Below are 27836 nucleotides of genomic sequence, written 5' to 3' on the forward strand. Positions count from 1 at the left end.
CATATAACCTTGTCACTCCCTCCTTAGCACACGTGAAACTCACTGACACTCCCTATCACACACTCTTTTTCACTAATTTCCATGCATTTTGAACTAGTTCTCCGTTGTGTTTCCATGACACTCCCTAACACTCCTTGGTACACATTGAAACACCCTAGCACTTGGCACATCTTGGCATGCCGCCCTGACACTCTAGCATTCCTTGTCACTCCCTCATTAGCACACCTTGAACTCGATGACACTCCCTGTTACACACTCTTATTCATTCATTTCCATGCATTTGAAACTAGTGATCCCTCGTGTTTCCCTGACACTCCCTAGCATGCTTTGTCACACCTTGGCACCTGGCACATCTTGGCATGTTGCCTTGGCCTCTAGCAATCCTTAGAACCGCCTAGCATACCTTGTCACTCCCTCCTTAGCACACTTGGAACTCAGTGACACTTCCTGTCACAAACTGTTATTCATTCATTTCCATGCATTAATTTGACCTAGTTCTCCCTTTTGTTTCCCTGACACTACCTAACACTTCATAGCACGCGTTGGAACACCCTGGCACCTAACTATTGGATGTATGTCTTACACTAACATGGAAACTCAATTTTGTGCCTTACCCCTTCGATTAGACTCCAATAATAACCAAAGGATCATGTCTTATGAGTCTTCAATGCCTAAAAAAGTGCTCGACACAATACTCAAGAATTTGTTTTTATTCACTAAAGAATGAGGCTAGTTGTGTTTGTGTCTCTTCCTTTAACAAATATGTCCACTAACCATGTGACACGACCTATTATCACCACATTAAGAATAGTTTGACTAGGTGGCGAAAGGGCCAAGGGGCTCCTTACTCATGTTGCAAGGGGCAACACCCTATAATTCTAGTAGTTGCTAAAAAGACACCCCTTTTATCTAAATCCTTTGCACTTGCATTATAATCTACAAGCGTAGTTTCATACAAATTAGTGTGCTATCATACCACGAGAAAGTTTATGAAGGCTCTTTATCATAAAATAAGATTTCGTTGCATTTCTTTCACAAAAAGAAAAACACTACAACATGAACAACAATCCAAGAAGAATGAAACTTTGTGGCCTCAGGAAGATGTTTTGCTAACAAGATTGCATTCCATCTAATATTAGCAAGGGTCACTAGCAACCCAAAGACATTGCCAAAGCCCATGTAGATTTGACCAAGGGACAAAACTAGAACACATGTTTTAGGATTTTAATTCATCTACAATGAGAGCACCATGAGTTCTAAACTCTCAAGTATATTAATATTCTATTTACAAGTATGTCCCCCATCATTAGTGATTATACAAAAAAACTCCCTATGGCCTTACCATTGATTTTCATAGGGTTCACCACAAGGAGACCTAGGTTTTTCTTTTGACAAAATAATTTTTCAAATAACGATCAAAGATAAGGTTAAAATAAAGCCACATGCAATACATATTAGGCTCATGTTTCACGAACATTAAAAAACAACCCCATTTTCAATCTCACTACCAATATTTAGGTGATTGAATTATTAACATAAAAATGAGACCAATTGAATCAATTTATAAATTTGTTCCAAAATAATATTATCAAGGTTAGTTAACATGTATGTAAGCTTGAACCACCACTATCAAAACTAAACCCTTAGATGCTAGTTTAGGTACATAATAACAATAATTGGTTTCTAGAAAATTTTATTAAAAATAAAATAATATTGATTTAATCATAGTATGATCAAAGTTCCAATAAAATTTAGAAATAAATCGAAAGTATCGAAGCGTAAATCGAAAGTATCTCATGCTTCGAGAGGATGCACTTTTTCAATTTTTATGGGATAATATTTATTTCAGACTATTATGTTAACCCATTTATAAAAAGCTCTTGAAATGTATCTTTCTCGATAAGTTTTAATCAAAATTTAATTCAGTCTTACATTATTGGAGTGATGAATTTTGTTTGTGTGTTATAGTAGCGGCGGATTCATTATTCTTGCAACATTGTTTCGGGCTAACTAAAGGTTGGGTAACTAATACCTTAGGGTCACACCAAAAACCCAAGTGACGGAGGGAAAACAAAAGCTTAAATATTCATCCTCAATTTGGTCATTAATTTCATCTCTGAGCAAAATGCCGTCGCTGGAAAAATGTCGACAGAGGTTCCTGTTCATCACCAGAGGTCGACATCATCAAGCATGGACTTATCTTCGCCATATTCAATGGATCCCTTGCTTCTCATCCCAAAGCTTCCTTATAGTGCTCTCAGAGTACCCCGCATGCGCCTGAAGGTGCCATCCTTTTCGCTGCCCTCAACGATGATTGTCTTCTCCCTCATCTTGGCTACCTATTTCTGGGTGGTCTTCAGCTTCATTTACGATGTCATCGTCGAGTCACCGGGCATTGGGAGCATGAAGGGTCCTGTCACATGAACATAAAACCGGTTGTCTTCCTATCTGGAAGAGTGAAAGGGCAATATATTATTGAAGGGCTCTCATCGAGGTTTATGTTCTTACTTGGTGGGGTGGGGATAATTTTGCTGGACTTGGCCCTGGACAAACACAGAGTGAGGAGCGTCAAGGTCTCCTTTGCGGTGGCCAGGGTTTCTTCTTTGGCGATCACTTATATCATGAGTAAGTTATTCGTTCGCATCAAAATTCCATCTTATTTATGTTAATCGGGGTTATGAAGAGCGAATCTAGACGTTTTAGGTCCATTGCTTGTTTAGTAGAACATCTATATTGTTTTTTTGATTTTATGTTTAGTGTAACAGTTTTGGCCTTTTTGAGTAATTAGTTGGCGTAATGGAAAGGCTTTGAAGTCTTTAAATGTTTTATTGCTAGGTTTTGAAATTCATTAATGATATGGTTTGAAATTTGTTAAATGCCAGGATTGACTTAGCAAAAGACTTGTTATCCTCGTTTATGTGGATGTTTATGTGGATGCTAGGGCTGTATAGTTCAATTTATTAGAATAGTTATATTAAGAGTTATGTGCCTAAATTGCAGAGCAAGGAAAACAATCTTTTTTATTTTTTTCCAAAGAAAAAATCGCAACAAAAAGTTACAATACATGCACTATGTGCATTTAGCAAAAAAACCATCTGTCAATGGCCAAAGCCGTGAGTAGTATGACCTCCAAATAATTTGTGTGTGATAAAAACCACCCTAAGATCAAACATCAAAATTGTTATGTCCACACAACGTGGGAGCAGAACTGATATATACTGATCTTTTCATAATAAGTCCTATCTAGCAGTAAATAAAAATCAACAGCTGACCTTTGTAACCGAAATATTTACATCAAAAAATCAAATATCTTACAAACTGTTAAAAAAAGGGTAGAGAAATATAATCTGTAGTTTGACACAGAGGAGAAACACAAAGCATCACATATCTATAAAAGAGTGGTGCTGGAAAATTTGGACTGTCCCATTCATATGTTCCCTGACCTGCTAATCGCTCATAGCCTTTCTAGCACCTTCCTTGGATAGAAAATTTGCTTCATGGTTCCTTTCCCTGTAGACATGACAGTAGGATATATTATTAAAAGCTTCTTTAATCTGAAGAATTTCTTCTAGAATGGGAAGGTGTGTGGTTATGATATCTTTGATTTCATTAAACCAATTAATAACATCTAAAGAATCCCCGAAGACTGGAAGAGAGAAACAATCATATTCTAGAGCCTAGCAGAGTAGAATCTTTAAAGATAGAAGTTCAGAAAAATTATTAGATCCTCTACCTAGACCAATTTTTGACTTCATGAAATGATGTTCATTTATGAAAAGAACGAGGCCACCACCACAACTACTGTCCTCACTTTGAAGCACCGTCAAAATAAGACCAAGGAATGTGTCGATTGATCTCTTCTTCAATGATATTGCGAGGCACGTGAATAAAGTCTTTTGATGGAAGGAGAGCATAAATTGCACCCACTTCAGCTCAATAAGATTGGGTGCGGATGAGGAGTCCCTAAAAGTGGCTTTGTTCCTGGCAAGCTAGACCCCCCAACAAATGAGGGGAGGGATGTTTCTGAGGGTCTCGTTGTTTGACGAATCCCACTGCGACTTCCAAGCCTCAATCAAGCTATTGTTTCCTCTCCACTGCAAGTTGCAATTCAATATCTTCCTAGCATTAACTCAAATATGCAGTGAGAAAGGGCAAAAAAGAAACGAGTGTGAGAGAGACTCTTCAACATTTTTACATAAAACTATCTGGTGACTGTATCCTAATTTTGGGGTATATACCCTAGAAGGAGAGTGAACCCAACACAAAGAATCCACCCTATCTCTTTTTCTGACATTTGACCTTCTGAGAGAGATAATATAATCCTACCACATATCAGCATGCTCTCCTTAAAGGCCCAAATGAGCCACATTCTGCCAACCTTGCCACCAGAAAGTAGTCCAATCCTCATCCACAACCTGATTGTGGAAAACTTTGTCGTGCTCATTCAGGAAAGCCACAAGATCCAAAGGAAGTCTAAAATTAGCTTGGCAGCCAACCCATGGTTCCAAACTGATATTAACTTTCTGCCCATTGCCCACCTTCCAAGTGAGGCCACCTCCAATAATATTAAATGAAGCTATAACAACTTTCCAGATAATTGAAGAGTTTGGCACCATTTTATTCAGTTTTCTGATCCATTCATCAAGCGAGAGGGGGAAATGTATTTCCTGAAAACTACCGATGTCCACAGGCTCTCTGTGGAGAGAAGTCTCCAACTGACTTTTGACGAAAGGGTTTTTGAAAAGATAGAAAGATGTTTAAGGCCCCATACACCCCATGATTTGGGCAAAGCATGAAGTATCCCTGAGAGGCACACATGCTATATTTTGTTGCGTTTAAATTCCCTAAGAGATGCACGACCATTTCTGTTTCTGATACACCTCCCATGAAATTAAGTGGAACTAGCAAGGTGATCTCTATAGGATTGTAGACTCAAGCATTGAAAAACAGATCAATGAGATCACGTTTCCTCAGCAGCTCGTAATCTGAATGACAAATGAAAAAGAAATAGATATTTCCCTTTACAACAAGCCACTATTCCATTCTGTCTCCTCTTACTTCAGACTTTATCTCACAGTAATCTGATTTGGAAGGCCAAGTCAGAGATGGACATATGCAAGCATTCTGAGCAAGACAGGTACAAATACATTAAACTCAACAGATTGGCAGTTGCCTGGAAAGTACAGAGAACATTTTTTTCGATTCTGCATGGACAGGCAGTGATTTCAACGATATTTAACCATACAATAACTTCTATTTTAAATTCGATAGAACCAAATTGAGATAAATGAGAGCTTGATACGTATTTATGTAAAATAGAGAAACCAAACAGCTAATCAGGATAGAAGCTTGGGGTTTTGTTGTATGCTGTTTGAGTTGACTATGTATTACATGCCCAAGAAATGATGAATGGCAAGCAACAATTTAAAATAGGGCCCATTGAGAATAGTTATATTAAGAGTAACCCTTTCATAGGAATCATTGTCTCCAGCAACACATAATGAAGCCTGGTCAATCACCTCACCTGGCCAATAACACGCACAACAAATTCGCTCCAATGCGCATAGTGGTTTGGCCCTCCACAACCCTCAATTTCTTACAACGATTCAACCTCAATTTTCTCCAAAGATTCGGCCTTCAAAAACCCATGAATTTTCACAATGATTCGGCCTCTAAAACCCATGAATTTGTACAACGATTCAGACTCCAAAGACCCACGAATTTGCCCAGTGATTCAGCCTCCAAAAACCCAAGAATTTGGACAGTGATTCAGCCTCCAAAGACCTACGTATTTGTACAGCGATTCGGCCTCCAAAGACCCACGTATTTGTACAGTGATTCAGCCTCCAAAAACCCACGAATTTGCACATTGATTCAGCCCCTTAAAACTCACGAATTTGTACAGCGATTCGGCCTCCAAAAACCCATGAATTTGCACAGTGGCTCGGCCTCCAAAAACCCGTGAATTTGCACAGCTATTCGGCCTCCAAAAACCCACGAATTCGGCCACTGCGAGTATCACGAATTCGGCTCCAGTGAATGGCAGACTTGGCCTCAACAATTAATGGATGCGGCCCTCACAAATTTGGCCCTTCTGAACCCTCGAACTTGGCTTGTGCAAATACAACAAATTTGGCAGATAGATAATGAACTCAGCCTCTGGAAATACACAATAAATTGGGAGCTAGTGTTTCAATCCTGTTGAAATTTCACATTCCGGGAACAAAAGATAAATCTTCCACTGCTAATCAATCACCTCAGGCTGGTAGGAAAGCAGCTCTGACACCACTGTAGTATCCCTTTTTCAATATTCAATACTATTTCTGACAAATTCCTTCAAGATTTTTTCTCGTAAACATTCTGCAAATTAAATTGAAAATAAAACAAGGAATTTGCTGGAAATATATCTTTTTAAAATTATGAAAGGGCAGACCATTTGACTATCATATGTTTGATATTGATGGGTATTCTAGAAGGCATTATGTCTTCCTGTTGGGTGGCAGAGTGCCCCCATTTATCTTTCTAGTGGCAGATAGTGTGAAGCCCATGTAAGCAGTGTGTTTCTCCCTATCATTGTGTATTTACTATTTTCATATAATTTTTGTGGACACGATGAATATTTCCTTATTTTCCATTATCTTTGGGTTTATTCTGGAATCTGCTATATTCTCTGTTTTTGTGCAATATAGATCATTTATTTTCTTTACAGTGAATTTGCTTGGAAATTTTTTGCTATTGCTTGTAATGTTGGCCTGAAAACTTATTTCAGGTAAAGAGCCATCTATTAGAGAGTTGCCGCTGATACCTTGTTCAACACAATTTTTCTGTGCAAATGTCATGTGACATGCGTCATGTTCATTCTTTTCCTCTACTTTCTTGTATAGAATGCAATGACGGAGAATCCCAGCTACCCATCTTAGAGTTCCCAGTGACAGATCACAGTGATTCCTTTGAGGTAAATTAGACAGAATTCAAAATAATTCATCATTAATTTTTCAGATATTAATAGTAAAAACAAATATAGTATGTTGTTCTCCATAACGTTTTCTCAAAAAGTTGAAGACTTTTTTTCATGCATCAAGATGCAAATGCTGAATTTTCAAATACTGAATATTGCAATTTGTAACTTAAGAGAATGATCTTTTGTTGCCATTTAGTCTGGTCACAATGCTGAGAGCTCAGTGACACTGCTGAAGAGTTCCCTTTCAAGAAATTCAGAGAAGTATGAAGATGGAAAGCTGGATGTAAATGTCAGAACAATTAATGTTTCTACAAATGCATCTTCAACTGGATCAGGGACTGGAACTCCTTCTGCCAGTAGTACAGCAGGTTTTGGTTTTTCCAGTCCTCGAAAGAAAACATCAGAATTTAATGTGGGTAAATCCATCTTTGATAAAATTCTTAATCCAAGCATTACACAGCGCCCAGATTTTGCTCCTTATAGAATTGTCCTTGGAGATGTAAGGGAAAAGGTTTGTTACTCCATTGATTCTGTTTCTTGTTTGCAAAGAATATGTTCATTTTGTCAAATATCTTGGGGCATCTATGTTTGGATGTATTTTATGTTTGTTTAGATCAGCTAATGTTTTGAATTGAATTTATCGTAGTTAGGATTAACGTTAAAATTTGAATCGTACCTTGTTCTCCTTTCAAATGTTTCATATCTAATGTGCGTCTGTTTATACACTTGTGCTTATAGCTTATCATTACACGTAGGCGGATTGAAGAGATCTTGGAGAGCATTCCCTGTGATTATGACCCTAATCAGTACTATGAAAATTCAGCACAACTTTTAGAACCTCTGATGCTTTGCTATGAATCAATGGTATTTCTAAAATTCTCTGTTTGGAGTGAGCATCTGCTTTTCCTGCCGCGGTGAAATGTGCATCATTAATTTAGTTCGTTTTCTGCAGCAATCATGTGGGTTAGATATCCTCGCTGATGGACGGTGGTTGACCTTATTCGGCGGGTTTCAACATTCGGAATGATATCGATGAAACTTGATCTGCGCCAGGTATTTATCATAAGTATGGTTCAAATGTTAAACTTCATAATTTGAACAATCGACTGTCAGATTTATCAAATTTTGGTGGATCAGGAATCTGGCAAAAGAAGCTAGAATTTCTTGTAATTGTGCTCAAAGGCAAGCGGCCCCTTGTTCCCCAACTATTGAGGTAATTTACTCCATGCTAGCATATAAATAGTTTGACATGTATGTTTATTATTATTATAGTATGTGCAAAATGTGTTGGTTGTATGATACTTTATAATTGCATTCTGTTTTATGTTAACCCGATTGAAAATTAAATGCTTATAGATGGTTGGGGATCAACAGTTTGCACAACTTCAGTTGGAATCATTGCAATGGCAAAAATGTGGGGAAGATGGAAGACATATTTTGACCATGAAAATTGTGACATCACAAGAGAAAGCAAGGATTGAGAGGAACCACTAACAAACCCTAAAACTTGCAATAAGAAAGGAGAAAACAACACTTGATAAAGAGTGAGCAAGTGCACTAGTTGTGAACCATAGATGCACTAGAGTAAAATACCATAAGAGTGCTATATAGAGATAACTGATCACAAATGTCACACCAAGATAGCGAGAGGGTGCAATAGTATATGGTGCCTGCAGGATACACTTTTAGAGAGAAAAACGGCTCACATTGATTATTTACAAATGACACTTAAGTGTGTATTTATAAACATCTCAAGAAATAGCATGCCCTCCCCATGGGGGCTTATGGAGCCACATTAGATTGACTAGGTCAGCCTTAACATATGTTGCAGTAAACTTGGGACCCCCTGTTAATTTTCCACTCTTCTATGCTAGTACAAGTTATCAAAAAAAGATTTACAGTATAATCCTTGTAGTATATGCGTAGATTAAAAATTACAATGCACTTCATTTAGGACCTGAGATTGGAGAAAACCGTTGAGCTGTATTGTCATCCTGGAATTCCCTTTTAGCAGGAGTGTTTTAAGCTAGGGAGGAACGAAGTTGCAGAGGTTGAAGAAGTTGTTTTGGAGTGAGCTAGAGGAGAATGTTTCTGAATTTTTGCTAGTCACACAACCTAGAGGCCTTTGAGTTGAGAGCCTAAAATTTGTCATGAACGTGGTGGATAAGATGTAGGTGTTGAATGGGAATATCTAATAGCATCTCGATCTAGGACTCCAAGCTTGAAATCCAGATTTGAAGAAGTTAATGGGAGGACTTGAGGTCCTTGAAGTCACCAGCCTAATGTTGTTGGGCTGACTCAGACTATCTTAACTTGGTGAGCCATGAGACCTAAGGTGGCAGAGAGGAGGCCTTCAGAAAATGTAGGGAGATCAATGACAAGGGAGAAGCTTTGATTTCCTGGAGGGGGCAAGAGCCAAAATAGAGGATGTCATAGGGAAACAACAAGACACTAACTTTTGAAGGGTGCCATAATTCTCTTTCCCATTAGGTTAGAAGCTCTCGTTCTAAAATGACGGCACATCTAAACTAGGGGGGCCTCATTCTAAAATGATGGCACATTCAAACTATGGGATCCTCCATTATTGAGAAAATCCAATGAAGAGCCAAGGGAATGCATGAGAAAGGTACAGGGGGGAGACTATGATGGGACAAGGTAATCACACTTGATAGGAGATAATAGAAGCACATGGAGCAAGGGTTATGAAGGGTATCCATGTGTGAGCCACGGGAAGAGGCAAAGAATGAGGAGAGAGCCATGAAGGGTTCAAGAGGGTGGAGCAACATCCATTGACAGTTAAATCACCTTCTTTTGCTTGTAGAGCCAAATTGGCTTGGAAATCAACTTGATTATTGTTTATCTAAAGGTCATGAAAAAATGAGAATCGAGGAAATGATGGAAGAGCTGCATGAATTCGCTGGAACACTGAATTCAAATTGGCATTTGAGGGAGAAGAGCGCATCTGGACGTGTTGAATTGTGTTGTTGGAGTCTCCAACAATGGTGAGCTTTTGGATGGTGTGGGCTGCCTAGACTTTAGGGCACGCAGAGAATCAATTTTTTTCCTTTCACTCCCCTCCTTTTTAGTAATTTTGTGGAATTATTTTGGGTAGTGCCAAACATGGTCCATTAGACTAGACTCATGGATAATCCTAAAAATTAACTATAGCACTTAATAATTCGCAGAAAACCATAGTGTCAAATTGCACCCAATAACCAAAATAAAAATGAAAAGGAGATAAAGGATCCAGTTCCATTTTGAAAAAGCAAAACACCTTGTATGAAGTTAGGTTCTATTGTAATTTCTAAAACTTATGAGGCAAATTTCATCAAAGTTCAAAGAACAATAATCCTGTAATTAAATTTAAAAATGAAGAAACCTCTTCATATTTTGGTTGCGAATACGATGGCCTGAAACCTTGGCTCTCATCTATCATTACTGAAGAGTCTAGCTCTGATGTTTGCTATACCTCCTCAACTCTCTTAGATAGTTGAATTGCCAATACCTTGGTCAAGATTGAAATGGTTCAGTCTATTACTAATATTCAGGTTGTCATCTGTTATGTTGTCCTCCAGGTCTATGATTTTTCCATTTGTGAATTTTGCATCATTATCCTTTATGAGCTTCAGTAGAATTTTCCATTTAAACTCAATGTTCTTAAAAACCTTAGCTTCATTATGCCAATCCTCTTTGTTCAAATCCATTCATTGTCAAGCCCCTACATTATCTTGTTGTTTTCTCCACCTTTTATAACCTTAGGCTACCTCACATGATACAGTCTCTTCCTGGCAGCTATATCATGGATGTGATGCCACCATGGCTTGGTGAGCTAACAAGTTTGAAGGAATTGTATATTTAACATGACTAGAGCTGCCAGTATTCCCATACATCCACATGTGTCGTACATTCCCTTATTTTCTTTCAACATGGAGTGGTATGAATTCTCACCTAAATTTGCTTTAGTCCCAAATGATCTCAGTAGTTACAAATCTGGTTCCTCATTTTATTGTACCATGTTGTTACATAGGAAAAAATTATTAAAATAGTCTTTGCAACAAGACACCTAATTTCCTTTGAGAGATATTGAATACTCCAATCTTTGATACCCCATTTATCTAAAACCCAACTACTCGAGGGTTAAGTCTCTTTCAATATTGAGTGTATCATTTCCTTATTCAGTACTTGAGTTAGTCCCTGAATTGGAGCCTCAAATTTAGTGTTTGTTTGATATGCCAATGGAGAAAGCAAAAATGATACTATCATTGTGATGCATTATTACCTCATTATTCCCAGATCTTCCTGCTTGGACCCTAACTGCCCCATCAAGATTTAGTATGAACCAACTCTCAGGAGGTACCTCTCTAGGTAAGGGGTTTAGTTTGGTGGCAAATTGTATCAAGTTGTGGATGCATGTCTATATGTGCTCTTGTTTTGACTATTTTTAATTTTCTTTTCTTTCTTGACAAACTTTGTTGTTTTTTTGTGTACTTTGTTTTTAGTTTATTTCTACTATGTCTGATTTTCACATGTGGATTATTACTTATCTTTTTGGATGCCTATTCTAACATTTGGTGAGAATTTTTTGCTTGTCCCTTTGAAGAGGCAATGTTCTGATCTGCATATGCTAAGTCTTTAAACTTATGGAATTGATAATCTTTGTAATTGAAGAGGAAAATAAAAAGTGTAGAATGTGAATAAAAATTGTAGCCATTGTGTGTACTTATATATCATTGTTTCATAGTTCCATGCATTATGCAAAATCTACAAATAGATGGTTGCTCTTCAGACAAGCAATATCGTGATTTTGCCTTCTTGAGTAGCCCATCATGAACAACTTTGTAAAATAATTCTACATTGCGTGACAGGCTTCATTTGAAGTTTAACTCTTAGTTGCATTATGAGTAGACATTGTTGGGCCCCTAACCAAGTGTTATAGTTATTGTGTTTGATAGTATCTTCTCAAAATGTATAAAAATTGTTTAGAGACTACATCAGAATCTAGAGCATATTAGATTGGTTGCCTATAGAATATTCATAATTGTGCTTCTATTTGTATCAAACAGAGTGCTATGTTCTTCACTCATTTTAGATATTCGGCAGATAGTTGAAGCATAGTAAAATTTATTAACATTGAATGGTTTTTGGAGCAAATTTCATTTGGATATATTTTTGTGCATCAACAGTTTGCATGCAAATTTATTGATAAAATTGTGATTATTGAAGCACTGAATTTTCAGGATACGTAGATCCCTTGTAATTCTAGCACCTATTTCAAGATATAGTTGTTGCATGAGTTTGATAACGTTTCAACTATATTAACTTGGACTGGATTGTGTCCTACATGAGTTACACTACTTTTTGCTTACTATTTCTTCTCTTAAATAAATGAATCTCCTTCTATATAAGTTTGGTGATTATTGGTTCCGCTCTAGTCTGTTGTTGAGAAAATATATTTTATTTTCATTTTGGCGCAGTTGATGAATGTTTGTAATCGCGACTGCTGGAAGCTGAGACCATTTTGTGGATCTATCTCAGCTTTTAGTGGAAATTAGACAAGGAGTGTTTGGATTGGATTGAAGGAGATTAATATAAAGTAAGGAGTTACGAGCAAAGATGATATGAAAACAAATAAATTTTATTTTTATATTGTAAGGATTTCTTCTAGCAATGATTCTAAAAAGTTTGGAATGACTCAGAATCCATCTTTAAAATGCTAACGTTTGCAGTCTTACCCATTGCAAAGGTATTTGTGATGTGTTTCCTTTGGTTCGTCATGGCTACAAAGTATGTCAACATTTTAAATCCGCTTCTCAATGGGTACTCTTCCTCTTTATCATTTTCTACTCATTGCATGTTGTAGCATGTTCATTTTTAGTGGGGGAAATAAAAAATTTGTATCACAATTACACATAATTACATTGGTGCCCAACGGAGGGTTCTACCAAGACCTTTATTCCATATTATCACTGGTTTACCTATCAAATATCACTGCTTAAAAGATTCTAACCATTTGAACACAAACCATTAGTTCCTTGAGGGTGTAGATGGATAGGCAAAGTCTAGTTAGACACATGAGATATGCCACGAGGTCAAAGCCCAAGGGATTAGGGTGGGTGCATCCCCATAAGGTGGCTCTGGCTTGCTGGAAAGGGCCATGATAAAAAAATTGCATTTATCCTTGACTATCCATGCCAAGATCTGATTCCTAGGTGCCTTTGCTTCAAGAATTCCTAGATGAAATGTATAGTTTCCTTTCAAATGGCCCTTTCTTCAACTACCATCACCTTGACCAATGTGTTAGCACCAAATTTCTATTCAAAGCTTCATCTTGTTTAATTTCTTGGGGTATCATTGACAGACATGTAGAACTACAAGCCCCTTTGTGTCTAGAAACAGTATAAAAAACCACTGAAAGTGGTTTCCTCTACGCACTATGTTTCAAACTAGATCAATGACTGCACTATACATATTTTAGATTTCTTTTGCTGTTCTTTTCAAGATAGGCTAGGAAAATAGAGGTAGGCAACAATATTTTTCCTCCGCCCAAAACAATGATAACTGTGCTTCCTATGCAATTTATTATGGTTGGTGGAGGAAAGTAGGCCTCTTGCCTTAAATAAGAGAGCCCTAATTTAACATGACTAGAGGTGCCAGTATTCCCATACATCCACATGTGTCGCACATTCCCTTATTTTCTTTCAACATGGAGTAGTATGAATTCTCACTTAAATTTGCTTTAGTCCCAAATGATCTCAGTAGTTACATATCTGGTTCCTCATTTTATTGTACCATCTTGTTACATAGCAAAACCTTATTAAAATAATCTTTGCAACAATACACCTAATTTCCTTTGAGAGATCTTGAATACTCCAATCTCTGATACCCCATTTTTCTAAAACCTAACTACTGGAGGGTAAAGTCTCTTTCAATATTGAGTGTATCATTTCCTTATTCAGTACTTAAGTTAGTCCTTGAATTGGAGCCTCAAATTCAGCTTTTGTTTGATATGCCAATGGAGAAAGAAAAAATGATACTATCATTGTGATGCATTATTACCTCATTATTCCCAGATCTTCCTGCTTGGACCTTAACTGCCCCATCAAGATTTAGTATGAACCAACTCTCAGGAGGTACCTCTCTAAGAAAAGGGTTTAGTTTGGTGGCAAATTGTATCAAGTTGTGGATGCATGTCTATATGTGCTCTTGTTTTGACTATTTTTATTTTTCTTTTCTTTCTTGACAAACTTTGTTGTTTTTTTGTGTACTTTGTTTTTAGTTTATTTCTACTATGTCTGATTTTCACAAAATTGGGAAGATCTGTGACACTACAAAATATGATTGAATGGTAAGATAATCTGCTTCACATGTGGATTATTACTTATCTTTTTGTATGCCTATTCTAACATTTGGTAAGAATTTTTTGCTTGTCCCTTTGAAGAGGCAAAGTTCTAATCTGCATATGCTAAGTCTCTAAACTTATGGAATTGATAATCTATGTAATTGAAGAGGAAAATAGAAAGTGTAGAAAGTGAATAAAAATTGTAGCCATTATGTGTGTACTTATATCATCGTTTCATAGTTCCATGCATTATGCAAAATCTACAAATAGATGGTTGCTCTTCAGACAAGCAATCTCGTGATTTTGCCTTCTTGAGTAGCCCATCATGAACAACTTTGTAAAATAATGCTACATTGCGTGACAGGTTTCATTTGCAGTTTAACTCTTAGTTGCATTATGAGTAGACATTGTTGGGCCCCTGACCAAGTTTTCTAGTCACTGTCTTTGACAATATCTTCTCAAAATGTATAAAAATTATTTAGAGACTACATCAGAATCTAGAGCATATTAGATTGGTTGCCTATAGAATATTCATAATTGTGCTTCTATTTGTATCAAACAGAGTGCTATGTTCTTCATTCATTTCAGATATTCGGCAGATAGTTGAAGCATAGTAAAATTTATTAACACTGAATGGTTTTTGGAGCAAATTTCATTTGGATATATTTTTGTGCATCAATAGTTTGCATGCAAATTTATTGATAAAATTGTGATTATTGAAGCATTGAATTTTCAAGATACGTAGATCCCTTGTAATTCTAGCACCTATTTCAAGATATAGTTGTTGCATGAGTTTGATAACTTTTCAACTATATTAACTTGGACTGGATTGTGTCCTACATGAGTTACACTACTTTTTGCTTACTATTTTTTCTCTTAAATAAATGAATATCCTTCTATATAAGTTTGGTGATTACAGGCTCCGCTTTGGTCTGTTGTTGAGAAAATATATTTTATTTTCATTTTGGCATGGTTGATGATTGTTTGTAATCACGACTGCTGGAAGCTGAGACCATTCTGTGGATCTGTCTCAGCTTCTAGTGGAAATTAGACAAGGAGTGTTTGGATTGGACTGAAGGAGATTAACATGAAGTAAGGAGTTACGAGCAAAGCTGATATGAAAACAAATAAATTTTATTTTTATATTGTAAGGATTTCTTCCAACAATGATTCTAAAAAATTTGGAACGACTCGGAATCCATCTTTAAAATGCTAACATTTGCAGTCTTACCCATTGCAAAGGTATTTGTGATGTGTTTCCTTTGGTTCGTCATGGCTACAAAGTATGTCAACATTTTAACTCCCAGCAATTGCAAGTTTCTCAATGGGTAATCTTCCTCTTTATCTTTTTCTACTCATTGCATGTTGTAGCATGTTCATTTTTAGTGGGCGAAAAAAATTGTATCGCAATTACACATAATTACATTGGTGCCTAGCGGAGGGTTCTACCAAGACCTTTATTCCGTATTATCATTGGTTTACCTATCAAAGACCACTACCTAAAAGATTCTAACCATTTGAACACAAACCATTAGTTCCTTGAGGGTGTAGATGGATTGGCAAAGTCTAGTTAGACACATGAGCTATGCCACGAGGTCAAAACCCAAGGGAGTAGGGTGGGTGCATCCCCATAAGGTGGCTCTGGCTTGCTGGCAAGGGCCATGATAAAAAAAATGCATTTATCTATTACTATCCATGCCAAGATCCGATCCCTAGGTGCCTTTGCTTCAAGAATTCCTAGATGAAATGCATATATTCCTTTCATATGGCCCTTTCTTCAACTACCATCACCTTGACCAACGTGTTAGCACCAAATTTCTATTCAAAGCTTCATCTTGTTTAATTTCTTGGGGTATCGTTGGTGGACATGTTGAACTACAAGCCCCTTTGTGTCTAGTGTTAGTTCCAGTTTTCGCAGCCTGTCACCAGGGATCAAAATGGGCTCTTACTATGTCTAGTTTTCAGAGATGTTTTGCACATGAGTTTTAGTGCAAATCATATCATAAGCATGTTCATCAGAAGCAGCGCGGGAAAAGCTTTCCAACAGTATATCACACTCCCAAGACCGGCTCCCGAATCAGAAGATATGATCGAAATGAATGATTGATTCTTGGTTATGCATGTTTTGAGGTCAGTTGCTGCACATAGGGACAAGTTTACTACAAAATCAGTTTGGACAGGAATTTTACAAAAGTGAAAGAGGTTTTTGTCCATCACATACCAAATAACAAAAACCTCTTTCATTTTATGCACAAGTGTTACTATGTGGGAGATATACAATGATATTTGAAGCCTACATTAAAACAAAACAAATTTTGCAGTTATTTTATTGTTTTAGTCATTTTAGTGCGGTGCCATTTTACAACAGATGGAAAGTAATTTTGAGAAACCCAAAGAGGTTTTTGCTAACCACGAGCCATATAACAAAAACCTCTTTCAGTTTATTCACAGGTGTCGTGAATTGGAATATTTGACTAGATCTTTACAGCTCATTTTTACAGATTTAAATTTTTAATGATTTTCTGTTTTAGAGATGATTTTGTGGCACAGATTTCGAGAAACTGGAAACGAATTTCCAAAATTTGAGAGGTTTTTCTCCAACATGACCATATATACAAAAATCTTGTTCAGTTTTGTAACAAGTGATATGGTTCAGGGGATACGAGTTCATCTTTGACACCTAATTTCAGAAATTTGGTCCAAATTTAATGTAACTGATTATATTTTGAAGAAGATGGTTGAGCTCAATTCCCTTAGTACAGGGATGAGCAAATTGTATATATTTTATGAATTTCAGAGTGTAAGGTTTGGATTTTGGCAGCAGAGAGGGGCTGCTTGGGATTGTGTAAAGTTTTTCTTGAATATTATTTTAATGAAGCAGTTTCTGCCCTTTAGATTTGGGATCCATTATGGTGTTTAATGTGCAGCATGTTTTTCTTGTAAATTCATTTCCATGCTTTGTTTTTTCTGCTAATTTTGTTACAGCATTATCTAAGAGATGTGTTAGGAATTCATCTGTAATGATGCTTCTTTCATGATGATTTTGCTGTTAGATGTAATGGTTGTCTTTGCAGAATTCATCCTGTGCTAGATGCTCTGTTGAGCAACCTCGTGTTTCTCTTTCGTCTAAAGTTGTTGCTGCAGATCCATCCCTTGTTTGATGCTTGCAGGGTAGCGGGCTTTCTCCCCTATTCTTCTTACATTCGCAATCTTTATCTGGCTGAACATGGCACTTACTTTGCCCCAAATTTGCTGGCAGAAACTGGCATCGACCCCATAGCCCAATTGTCCTTTCTCGTGCTGTTTCGACCCAAAACCTTTCAAACAAATCCCGCACTCCATAGCTAGCCTAAAATTTCATTTATTGTAGCCATATCTTGTTGGCAAAGAGAGAGCCCTCTCTGGTCTGGCAGGGCTAGATGCCAAACCTAAAGCTTGGTTTGTGGTTACCTCAGAATTGCCTTTTCTCAGCCTTTAGGCTAATTCTGAGTGATAACATATTGGCGCCGTTGCCGGGGACGAGGTGATAGATCTTCTCTGGAAAAGATCGTTCAAGTTGCAAATCTGGTTGTTGATGGTGGACAACAGTCAGACACATACGAAGGCTAAAATCATCTACCTGGCGACTCCATTGTTCGATATCCCGAGTTTCAAAGCGCTGATGGTGGCTACACTGGCTAAATGAAGGACTCAGATGTTGCTTCTATTTGTTCAAGGTATTAATGTATTGATTTTTCTAATCTTCTTGGTTTTCCTAATCAATTACCAAAGGATGCATACATTTTGAGTAATGGCCCTAAATTCAATGGGCAAGATTTGACTTTAACTCTAGAACATATAGAAAATTTTAAAACATTTGTGGAAATTCTTAGAGTTAAAAAGGAAGATGTCTTCATCAGATTGTTCTTTGATTCGTTTCAAGGCAAATGTAGAAGATGGATTGAAGGTTTTCCTATCAGATCTATTAAGTCATTCACAAATTTCTGGCATATCTTTCTTGAAACATGGATGGAGAAAGAGGAAGAATTCAAAATAGAGGTGCCCTCTATTCAAGGCTTTAGAGAATGGGAAGATATGTGCATAGACGATGAGGTAGATGAGAACTTTGCTTCATCTCTTTCTTCTTATCGGAAATCTTGTCGATGTAGCCATGAAGTTAAGCTCAATTTTTTGTAAGAGTTTGCCATCAAAATTGAAGGAGATCTAACTGAATTGGAAACCCAAATACAGTCCCAAGATCTGGACTGTCGAGTCCTATTCTTTGGGGACCTTTTCCAGCAGAAGGAAGGAAAGGTAAGGCTGCCCATGGATGTTTGCATTGACATTTTGCAACTGGAAGCATATGTTGAGGAGTTAGGGCATCAGACATGGTCTGGTTTCTATGATCCTGTTGTTGCATATATGGAGTATTTTTTTAGTTTGAATGACAAACCAGATTGTCTTTTACACAACCAGACTCATTTTGTGCATATATGGTTGTCAACATTTCCAATTGTGTCCTGGTTCGAGTACTTGTAAGCAGCATCCTTGTCACAATTACTTGATTGGTTGATATGGCATTACAAAATCACTTGATCTATTGATTTTGCATCAGAGTAGGGTAGGTTTGTGCATAAATAAGCTGCCCAGGGTAACACTTTGCTTCCAGTGTTTGTTTATGTATAGGCTACAATGTATTTATATTTTTGGATTGGTGTGTGTTGCTTTGAGTTTGTAGCTGTTTGACTGTATTTCCCAATGGATGAGGCACTAATCTACAAGTTGCTAGAGATCTGAGGTTCTTGGCACTTCCAAGGAGCTGCCATCCCCGATGGTGCCACTGTTAGAGTCAGTCCTTTGACCTTCCTTCAGTGATCAAAATGGGCCTCTTACTATGTTTGGTTTGGTTAGATTTTTTTGCACATGATCTTCAACGCAAAACACGTCACAAGTGTGTCCATTAGAAGCAGCTCGAAAAGAGCTTTCCAACGGTATATCATGCTCCAAAAACCGGCTCCCGGATCAAAAGATATGATCGAATGAATGGTTGACTCCAAGGCCGGCCTCCCATGCAGCAGTTCAGGTATTGAATGATCCAGAGAAAGCTAGGAGATATCAGTGGCTGGTTTTGTGGCTAGATAGTGATGGAGAAGGAGAGAACATAACATTTGAGGTCTATTGCTGTGCTGCTAATCCTCATCTCAACATATGGCGAGCTCGTTTCTCTACTTTGATTGAAAGAGATATTCTGTGCAGAGGGCACTGTACATTGATGACAATGATATTGCTGGTGAAAGATTACTTTATAGTTGTTGGTCTCATGGTTCTAGAGAGGAAATACTTGAAGATTTATAGATGTTCATTCAGTGGTTGCTGTCATCCTTACTTACATCTCTTCCAAGCTTTTCAATTCATCAGCCTGTGTCTATTTGCCTACCTAAAATGCTTTAGCAAAACAACGTTTATTTGAGCAACATGATCTGGAGTGTGGCCCTATGCGCAACACTTCCACTTGGGAAACAAACATAACAACCGTATGAAGGAGCTGCAGTAGAAGATGGTCGGAAGCCAAGCATCTTTGACACTTACACTCATAGGGAAGGGACTACTCCGGATGGAAGTAATGGAGATGTAGCTGTTGATCAATACCATTGTTACAAGGAGGATATTGATTTAATGTCTGCGATGGGAGTAGATGCCTATAGATTTTCAATCTCATGGCCGAGGCTTATTCCTGGTGGTGAAGGACCCATCAATACAAAGGGTGTTGAGTACTATAATAACCTCATAAACACATGTTACATTGTACCCCTTTGATCTGCCCCAAGCTCTGCAAGATTCCTATGGAGGTTTCTTAAATCCACAGAGTGTGGAGGATTTTAAAGGTTATGCAGATGTGTGTTTCAGAGAGTTTGGTGATCGAGTAAAATATTGGTCCACTTTCAATGAGGCCAATATATTTGCCACTGCAGGATATGATCAAGACTTTTTCTTACCTCAATGATGCTCCCAACCATTTGGAAATTGTATTGCTGGAAAGTCAACTGTTGAGCCTTATATTGTTGGTCACCATGTTTTGCTATCACATATAGCTACTGTGGAGCTGTACAGGAAAACCTATCAGGCAAAGTAGAAGGGATGGATTGGATTAATAATTTTAGTAAATTAGATGATACCTCTTACTAATAAATCCATAGATGTGGCTGTTACTCAAAGAGCAAATGATTTTATGGTGAGCTGGCTTTTAGATTCATTTGTTTCTGGAGACTATCCAGGGAACATGAGGAATATAGTGAGTTCTCGGTTACCTTCATTTACAAAAGAACAGGCTCAAAAGTTACAAGGGCGCACAATTTGGACATGTATTCAGGATTACAAAGAAAGAGGAACCAAAAGTACGGTCGAAGTTGAATACATAGTATATTGTTTTAGAAACAAGAAAGGATGGTGTCAAATTCACAAATGCAAAACTCAAACAGCGTGGGGAGCAGTACATGAAGTTGGTAGAGGCACATAATAGTACTCAAAGAGAACTCGTTAGCCGGTTAGTACAAACGACAACAACATTTACTACAGTTTTTGAAGTTCTTGCCAGTGTACTTTCTAAATTGGATGTTCTGCTGAGTTTTGCTGATCTAGCAATCTGTTGTCCCACTCCATATGTGAGACCAGATATCGCTCCATCGGAGGATGGGGATATCATATTTGAAGGAAGCAGACATCCTTGTGTTGAGGCTCAGGATGGTGTAAATTTCATACTAAATGATTGCCGCCTTGTTAGGGGTAAAAGTTGGTTCCAAATTATCACTGGACCAAACATGGATGGCAAAGCAACCTTCATTAGGCAGGAGATTACCAACTTCGAGGAGTGTCCACGTTTATGTCACAAATGTTGGAGATTGCAACCATCTTGAAGGGAGCAACCCATAAATCTCTAATAATAATTGATGAACTAGGACGCGACACATCGACGTATGATGGATTTGGATTGGCTTGGGCGATCTGTGAATACCTTGTGAAAGTTACGAGGGCGCCTACACTCTTTGCAACTCACTTCCATGAACTTACAACACTAGCTCAGTCAGAGGAAACACCTGTCCATGGACCCTATGTGTCTGTTAAGGAAATGCACAGTGAGTAATGCTAGTATACTGATTTCTGCATTGCTCATTTGTTAGGAAGCAACGAGGTTTAGGGATGGCCTTCTGAAGATGTTAGCAGATGATCAAAACATTGGTGATCTCAGAGTACAGATGGTGGATACTTGTACAAAGGGGCAGAGCGTTGATCCAGTTCCATTGATTCCTTATGCTGCTGTCCAGGTTCCTTTTCCTAGGCTTTCTCCTATGTCGAGCCTGTAGGTTGTCCTGAGGATGTAGTGCCTGAAGTTGATGCTTGGCTTTCATACTAAACAGAGCATTTTGTCTTATAGCAATCCATTTCTATTTCCAATTTTTTTTTCTCCGCATTCTCCTAGAATGCCCATAATCCCCTCATATTGCTCCTGCTGTTTCCGTTCCATGCATCTGAGATTGCAAAGAGGGATCTGATAGATATGTCATTGTTGGACAGAGACTCTTCATGTCTCCTCAAAATCTTTATGTCTGTGATATCTTGGGGATTCTTTATATGCCAGTATCCAGGGGGTGTCCTCTGTGTTCTACTAAAGACTATGTAGACCAATTTGACTAGAAAGAAGTGAGAAACCCTCTTGACAAATTTGAGGAGTACTAAAGCAAAGCAAGGTGTATTTGTCAGTGGTATTGCAAATTATCATGTCAGTGCACATATTGATACAAATACTCAAAAGTTGACTATGTTGTACAAGGTTGCAGAAGGGCCATGTGACCAGAGTTTTGGAATTCATGTCGCTGAATTTGCCCAGTTTTCTGAAAATGTGATTGCTCTTGCTAAGTAGAAAGTAGCTGAACTAGAAAACTTTTCTTCTGTCTCTAGAAATGTAGATCAAACAATGGAAGAGGTGGGAGTGAAACAAAAACGAGTGTGTGGACCTGATGATATGTCTAGAGGTGCAGCCCTAGCAAGGAATTTTTTGCAGGATTTTTCCTCATTACCTCTTGATCAAATGGATTATGAACAAGATTTTCAAGCAGTGAATAAATTGAAGTCTGGCTTGGAGAAAGAAGCTGTGAACAATTCTTGACTAAAACAGTTCTTCTAGATATCTTAAAGCCCTTTGAATTTGCAATCAGTCCCTTCAAAATGTGAACTATTGGCTTGGAGAGTCATCTATCAATTTGGCAGTAACAGATGGCATATATAAACATGTCTAAATTTTGACTGAAGGCTTGGAAGCCCTTGCTAAATTCTGTTTTTGGAGGTGGTAGCAACAGGGGAAGCCGAAGCCAAGGAAGGAGATGGAATCCAAGGATGAGAGCCGAAGGCCCAACTTAGTTTCCCTACATTAACAACACACATAAGTCAAAATTTGAAGTCAAGACAAAAAAATTGAAAGTTAAGCTAATCCTAAGTGTGGTGCTGTGCTTCTGGCTGTGGCGCTGCGCTTCTGGAAATGTGGCGCTCTTGGCGTTGCGTGTAGAACCTGTCTGTCAAAAATGGACTTACGCTTGGTCAATGCCATCTTTGCCTTCCTTGAAACGTCATAAATCTACTACAAGTTCAAATGAGCAGGAGAATGAAGGAGAAGAGGATTTGTTCGATTCAGAATTGGACAAAATTGTTGGTGCATCAGAGAGTTGTCCTCTGGAGGAAATGGATCCACCTCCTATTTTATTGTAAGATCTGTCGTCCATTTCAGAAAGCAAAGCTCTGCGTTGAATGAGTGAATTGGAAAAGCGGGCTATGAAGTTAAGAGTGACAATGATCCTTGTATGTCTGTTATTAAATCAGATCAGGAGCAAATGAGAAAAACACTAGGTTTTAACACTTAGTTTTCAAATGTATGATTGATGAGTTATCCAGAAGTACCTTGGGGGAGAGCCACCTGATGTTTTTGAGAAAATCATCAAACATGAAATGGAGAACTTTGTGCCACTTATGCAATCGGAAAAATCATCTCAAGCAAATTGTTCCAAATTCGAGGAAATGGAGTAAAAGAGGAAAATTAAAGGTGAAAACTGAAGTGTTAGAGTTGCCAGGCACAAATCCAGCAATGGTTGAGGAAAATCTTAGAGTTTAGGGCTTAATATCAACAGCCAAAGGGTGAAAAAGCAGTAAAAAGGCATATTTTGTGGAATATGGTTCCACACTTAAAGAAGCAGATACGGTGATATTAATCCACTTGGAAAACCTTCATTTAATTTGGGTTTTTAAAAACTATTTCTCATGGTTCTCGAGATAGTTTGGGGTTTTAGTGGCAAATTAATTTGTCTAATTTATAGTATTGTTTTAATATAGGATTGTTTAGTTTATAATATTGTTTTATGATAGGATTTTAGGATTAATTTTAATTTCTATTTTTTATTTCCTATATTGAGGAAATTTAAAATGATTTTGTAATATTATAAATAGGATTAGTTTTAAGATGTAGCGGTTGGATTTTGGCAGCAGAGAGAGGCTTCTTAGGATTGTGTAACGTTTTTCTTGAATATTATTTTAATGAAGCAGTTTCTGCCCTTTAGATCTGGGATCCATTATGGTGTTTAATGTGCAGCATGTTTTTCTTGTAAATTCATTTCCATGCTTTGTTTTTTCTGTTAATTTCGTTACAACATTCTTTAAGGGAAGTGTTAGGAATTCATCCATGCATGATGCTCCTTTCACAATGATTATGTTGTTTAATGTAGTGGTTATCTTTTCAGAATCCATCATCTGTTAGATGCTCTGTTGAGTAATCCTGTGTTTCTCTTTCTCCTAAAGTTGCCACTGTAGATCCATCCCCTGATTGATGCCTGCAGGGCAGTGGGCTTTCTCCTCTTTTCTTCTCTCATTTGCAATCTTTTATCTGGCTGAACATTGCACTTACTTTGCCCCAAGTTTTCCAGTGGAAACTAGTTTCGAATCCATAGCCCAATGGTCCCTTCTCTTGTTGTTTTCGACCCACAACTTTTAAATCAAATCCTCACACTTCATAGCTAGCCTAAGATTCACTTATTGCAGCCACATTTTGTTGGCAAAGAGAGAGCCCTCTCTGGTCTGGCAGGGCTAGATGCCAGATCGAAAGCTTGGTCTATGGTTACCTCGGAATTGCCTCTTTTCAGCCTTGAGGTTCATTCTGAGTGCTAACATATTAGCCTCAAGGCTGAGAAAAAGCAATTCCGAGGTAACCACAGACGAAGCTTTAGGTCCGGCATCTAGCCCTGCCAGACCAAAGAGGGCTCTCTCTTTTCAAACAAGATGTGGCTGCAATAAATGAAATTTTAGGCTAGCTATGGAGTGTAGGATTTGTTTGAAAGGTTTTGGGTCGAAACAACAAGAGAAATGACGATTGGGCTATGGAGTCGATGCCAGTTTCTACCAGCAAACTTGGGGCAAAATAAGTGCCATGTTCAGCTAGATAAATATTGCGAATGTAAGAAGAATAGGGGAGAAAGTCCGCTGCCCTGCAGGCATCAAACAAGGGATGGATCTGCAGCAACAACTTTAGACGAAAGAGAAACACGAGGTTGCTCAACAGAGCATCTAGCATAGGATGAATTCTGCAAAGACAACCATTACATCTAACAACAAAATCATCATGAAAGGAGCATCATTATAGATGAATTCCTAACACATCTCTTAGATAATGCTGTAACGAAATTAACAGAGAAAACAGAGCATGGAAATGAATTTACAAGAAAAACATGCTGCACATTAAACACCATAATGGATCCTAGATCTAAAGGGCAGAAACTGCTTCATTAAAATAATATTCAAGAAAAACTTTACACAATCCCAAGCAGCCCCTCTCTGCTGCCAAAATCCAACCCTTACACTTTGAAATTCATAAAATATATACAATTTGCTCATCCCTGTACTAAGGGAATTGAGCTCAACCATCTTCTTCACAATAGAATCAGTTACATTAAATTTGGACCAAATTTCTGAAATTAGGTGTCAAAGATGAACTCGTATCTCCTGAACCACAACACCTGTTACAAAACTGAAAGAGGTTTTTGTAGATAAGGTCATGTTGGAGAAAAACCTCTCAAATTTTGGAAATTCGTTTCCAGTTGCTCGGAATCCGTGCCACAAAATCATCTCTAAAACAGAAAATCATTAAAAATTTAAATCTGTAAAAATGAGCTGTAAAGATCTAGTCAAATATTCCAATTCACGACACCTGTGAATAAACTGAAAGAGGTTTTTGTTATATGGCTCGTGGTTAGCAAAAAAATCTTTGGGTTTCTCAAAATTACTTTCCATCTGTTGTAAAATGGCACCGCACTAAAATGACTAAAACAGTAAAATAACTGCAAAATTTGTTTTGTTTTAATGTAGGCTTCAAATATCACTGCATATCTCCCACATAGTAACACTTGTGCATAAACTGAAGGAGGTTTTTGTTATTTGGTATGTGATGGACAAAAACCTCTTTCACTTTTGTAAAATTCCTGTCCAAACTGATTTTGTAGTAAACTTGTCCCTGTGTGCAGCAACTGACCTCAAAACATGCATAACCAAGAATCAATCATTCATTTCGATCATATCTTCTAATTCGGGAGCCGGTTTTGGGAGTGTGATATACCATTGGAAATATTTTTCCGAGTTGCGTCTGATGAACATGCTTATGATATGATTTGCACTGAAACTCATGTGCAAAACATCTCTGAAACCCAGACATAGTAAGAGCCCATTTTGATCCCTGGTGACACGCTGCAAAGACTGGAACTAACATCTAGCAAGAGTCTCAAAAACTCCTGAAAGTGGTTTCCTCTACACACTATGTTTCAAACTAGATCAATGACTACACTATACATATTTTAGATGTCTTTTGCTGTTATTTTCAAAATAGGCTAGGAAATAGAGGTAGGCAACAATATTTTTCCTCCACCCAAAACAATGATAATTGTGCTTCCTATGCAATTTATTTTGGTTGGTGGAGGAAAGTAGGCCTCTTGCCTTAAATAAGAGAGCCCCGATTTAACATGACTAGAGGTGTCAGTATTCCCATACATCCACGTGTCACACATTCTCTTATTTTCTTCCAACATGGAGTGGTATGAATTCTCACTTAAATTTTCTTTAGTCTGAAATGATCTCTTTAGTCACACTATCTAGTTCCTCATCTTATTGAACCATATTTTTACGTAGGAAAACCTTATTACAGGAATCTTTGCAACAAAACACCTAATTCTCTTGACAAAACAAAACAAAACAAAACAAACCAAAATTAGTACTTGAAAGGTAGAACTTAAGAATGACAAGCTATCTGATCTGGATCTAGAGACACAACAGACCGTGGAAAAAGAATGATGGTATTGATGAGTCTTCCTGGGAAATAAGCTCTAACTGTTAGACCACTGCCCAAATTTCAGTTATCTGCAATGGCAATAGTGACTCTAGCTTTATTTGTATGAATAATGACTTTGGCCATTGTCCTATTTGTTTCCTATGAATGATTTTGATTTTCAAACTCCAACTATTTTGTTGTTAATTAATTAAAGCTTTGATGACAAACTTATAGTTTTCAAAGCTCTTTTCTAAATCTATTTTCTTGAGAAAATTTGTCTTTTTTACTTTAGGTACTGTAGATTGCTACTGTGTGACATATGATATGATATAATTTCCTCGATAAATAGACAGAAGTGTTGTACAACATAGTCCTTTTTATATCTAAAGAAACAATATTTCCAAATACAAAATTTATTAATTAAGAACATTTTTTAGACTTCTTTGCTAAGTTATGATTATATTTCGGTAGGGGATTTTGTGTATGCTGATATTGTGTTGTCTCTTTGTTTTCTGTTAGATAACAATGGTTAATAAGGAATTTGTTCTTGAGCATCAAGAACGCATCTTATTCTACTATCGACATGAAACTCCATGGTTTTCAGGCATGGGAACAAAAATGCAGATGTCAGTGGGATATCCAAAGTCCATGTTGGATGAATTTAATACTAGTGATGATTTTGATTCCTTGTCAGATAAAGAATGTCACAAGTCCAATTCAAATAAATAGAAGCAACTCAAGAATGAAGGTGAAGCTATTGCTTTCTGTCAAAGTCAATTTCTTTTATTTGTTAGTTGCAGTCATGTTTTGAGTGCGGACTTGTGAAATTCCAAATTGCATGTTGGTTTATGTAAAGGGGATATATATATATATATATATAATTTTTTTATCATATGTCGTTCATGGTTTTTGGAGATCCGTGTTACATTTGCACAGAAGTTTATATATCATTCAGATATCTAAATACCAAACAACAACAACAGTGAGATTTTTCTTTCACCTAACCTATAACATATTGCATCTGTCTTCATCAATGTTCTTCTTCCATATTCTATCCACTTATGCCATTTCCTTTGCAATATTTGGTGCATTTGCTAGTTATAGGTCATTTATAGAGTAAAAATGTCTTCATAGTTTCACTTCTAATTGAGTATTCAACTGAACATATTGATTCTCTTATACATAACTATTTTTCCTTCCACTCA

The 27836-nt window shown here is 37.3% G+C and overlaps 1 protein-coding gene and 1 pseudogene across 3 annotated transcripts; both read left to right on the plus strand.

Moving 5' to 3' along the window:
• The first annotated feature begins 2050 nt into the window (after window positions 1-2050).
• Window positions 2051-27474, plus strand: LOC149143564 (uncharacterized). 3 transcript variants are annotated; one of them, XM_089446700.1, is made up of 7 exons: window positions 2051-2625; window positions 6885-6955; window positions 7158-7472; window positions 7700-7825; window positions 7914-8014; window positions 8099-8174; window positions 27151-27474. In XM_089446700.1, the coding sequence occupies exons 1-5, from the start codon at window positions 2421-2423 to the stop codon at window positions 7986-7988; spliced, it is 792 nt and encodes a 263-aa protein (XP_089302826.1). In that variant the 5' UTR covers window positions 2051-2420; the 3' UTR covers window positions 7989-8014; window positions 8099-8174; window positions 27151-27474. The 3 variants fall into 3 exon arrangements, with proteins under 3 accessions (XP_089302826.1, XP_089302827.1, XP_089302828.1); XM_089446701.1 differs by lacking the exon at window positions 27151-27474 and adding an exon at window positions 12436-13948; XM_089446702.1 differs by having other exon boundaries at window positions 2496-2625; window positions 6770-6955; window positions 27151-27469.
• Window positions 20477-22461, plus strand: LOC149143565 (DNA mismatch repair protein MSH2 pseudogene; annotated as a pseudogene).
• Window positions 27475-27836: the final 362 nt, after the last annotated feature.

Source organism: Pinus tabuliformis, chromosome X (genome assembly GCF_031772625.1).
Source record: "Pinus tabuliformis cultivar Carrire ecotype Pingquan chromosome X, CPIR1, whole genome shotgun sequence".
NCBI lineage: Eukaryota > Viridiplantae > Streptophyta > Pinopsida > Pinales > Pinaceae > Pinus > Pinus tabuliformis.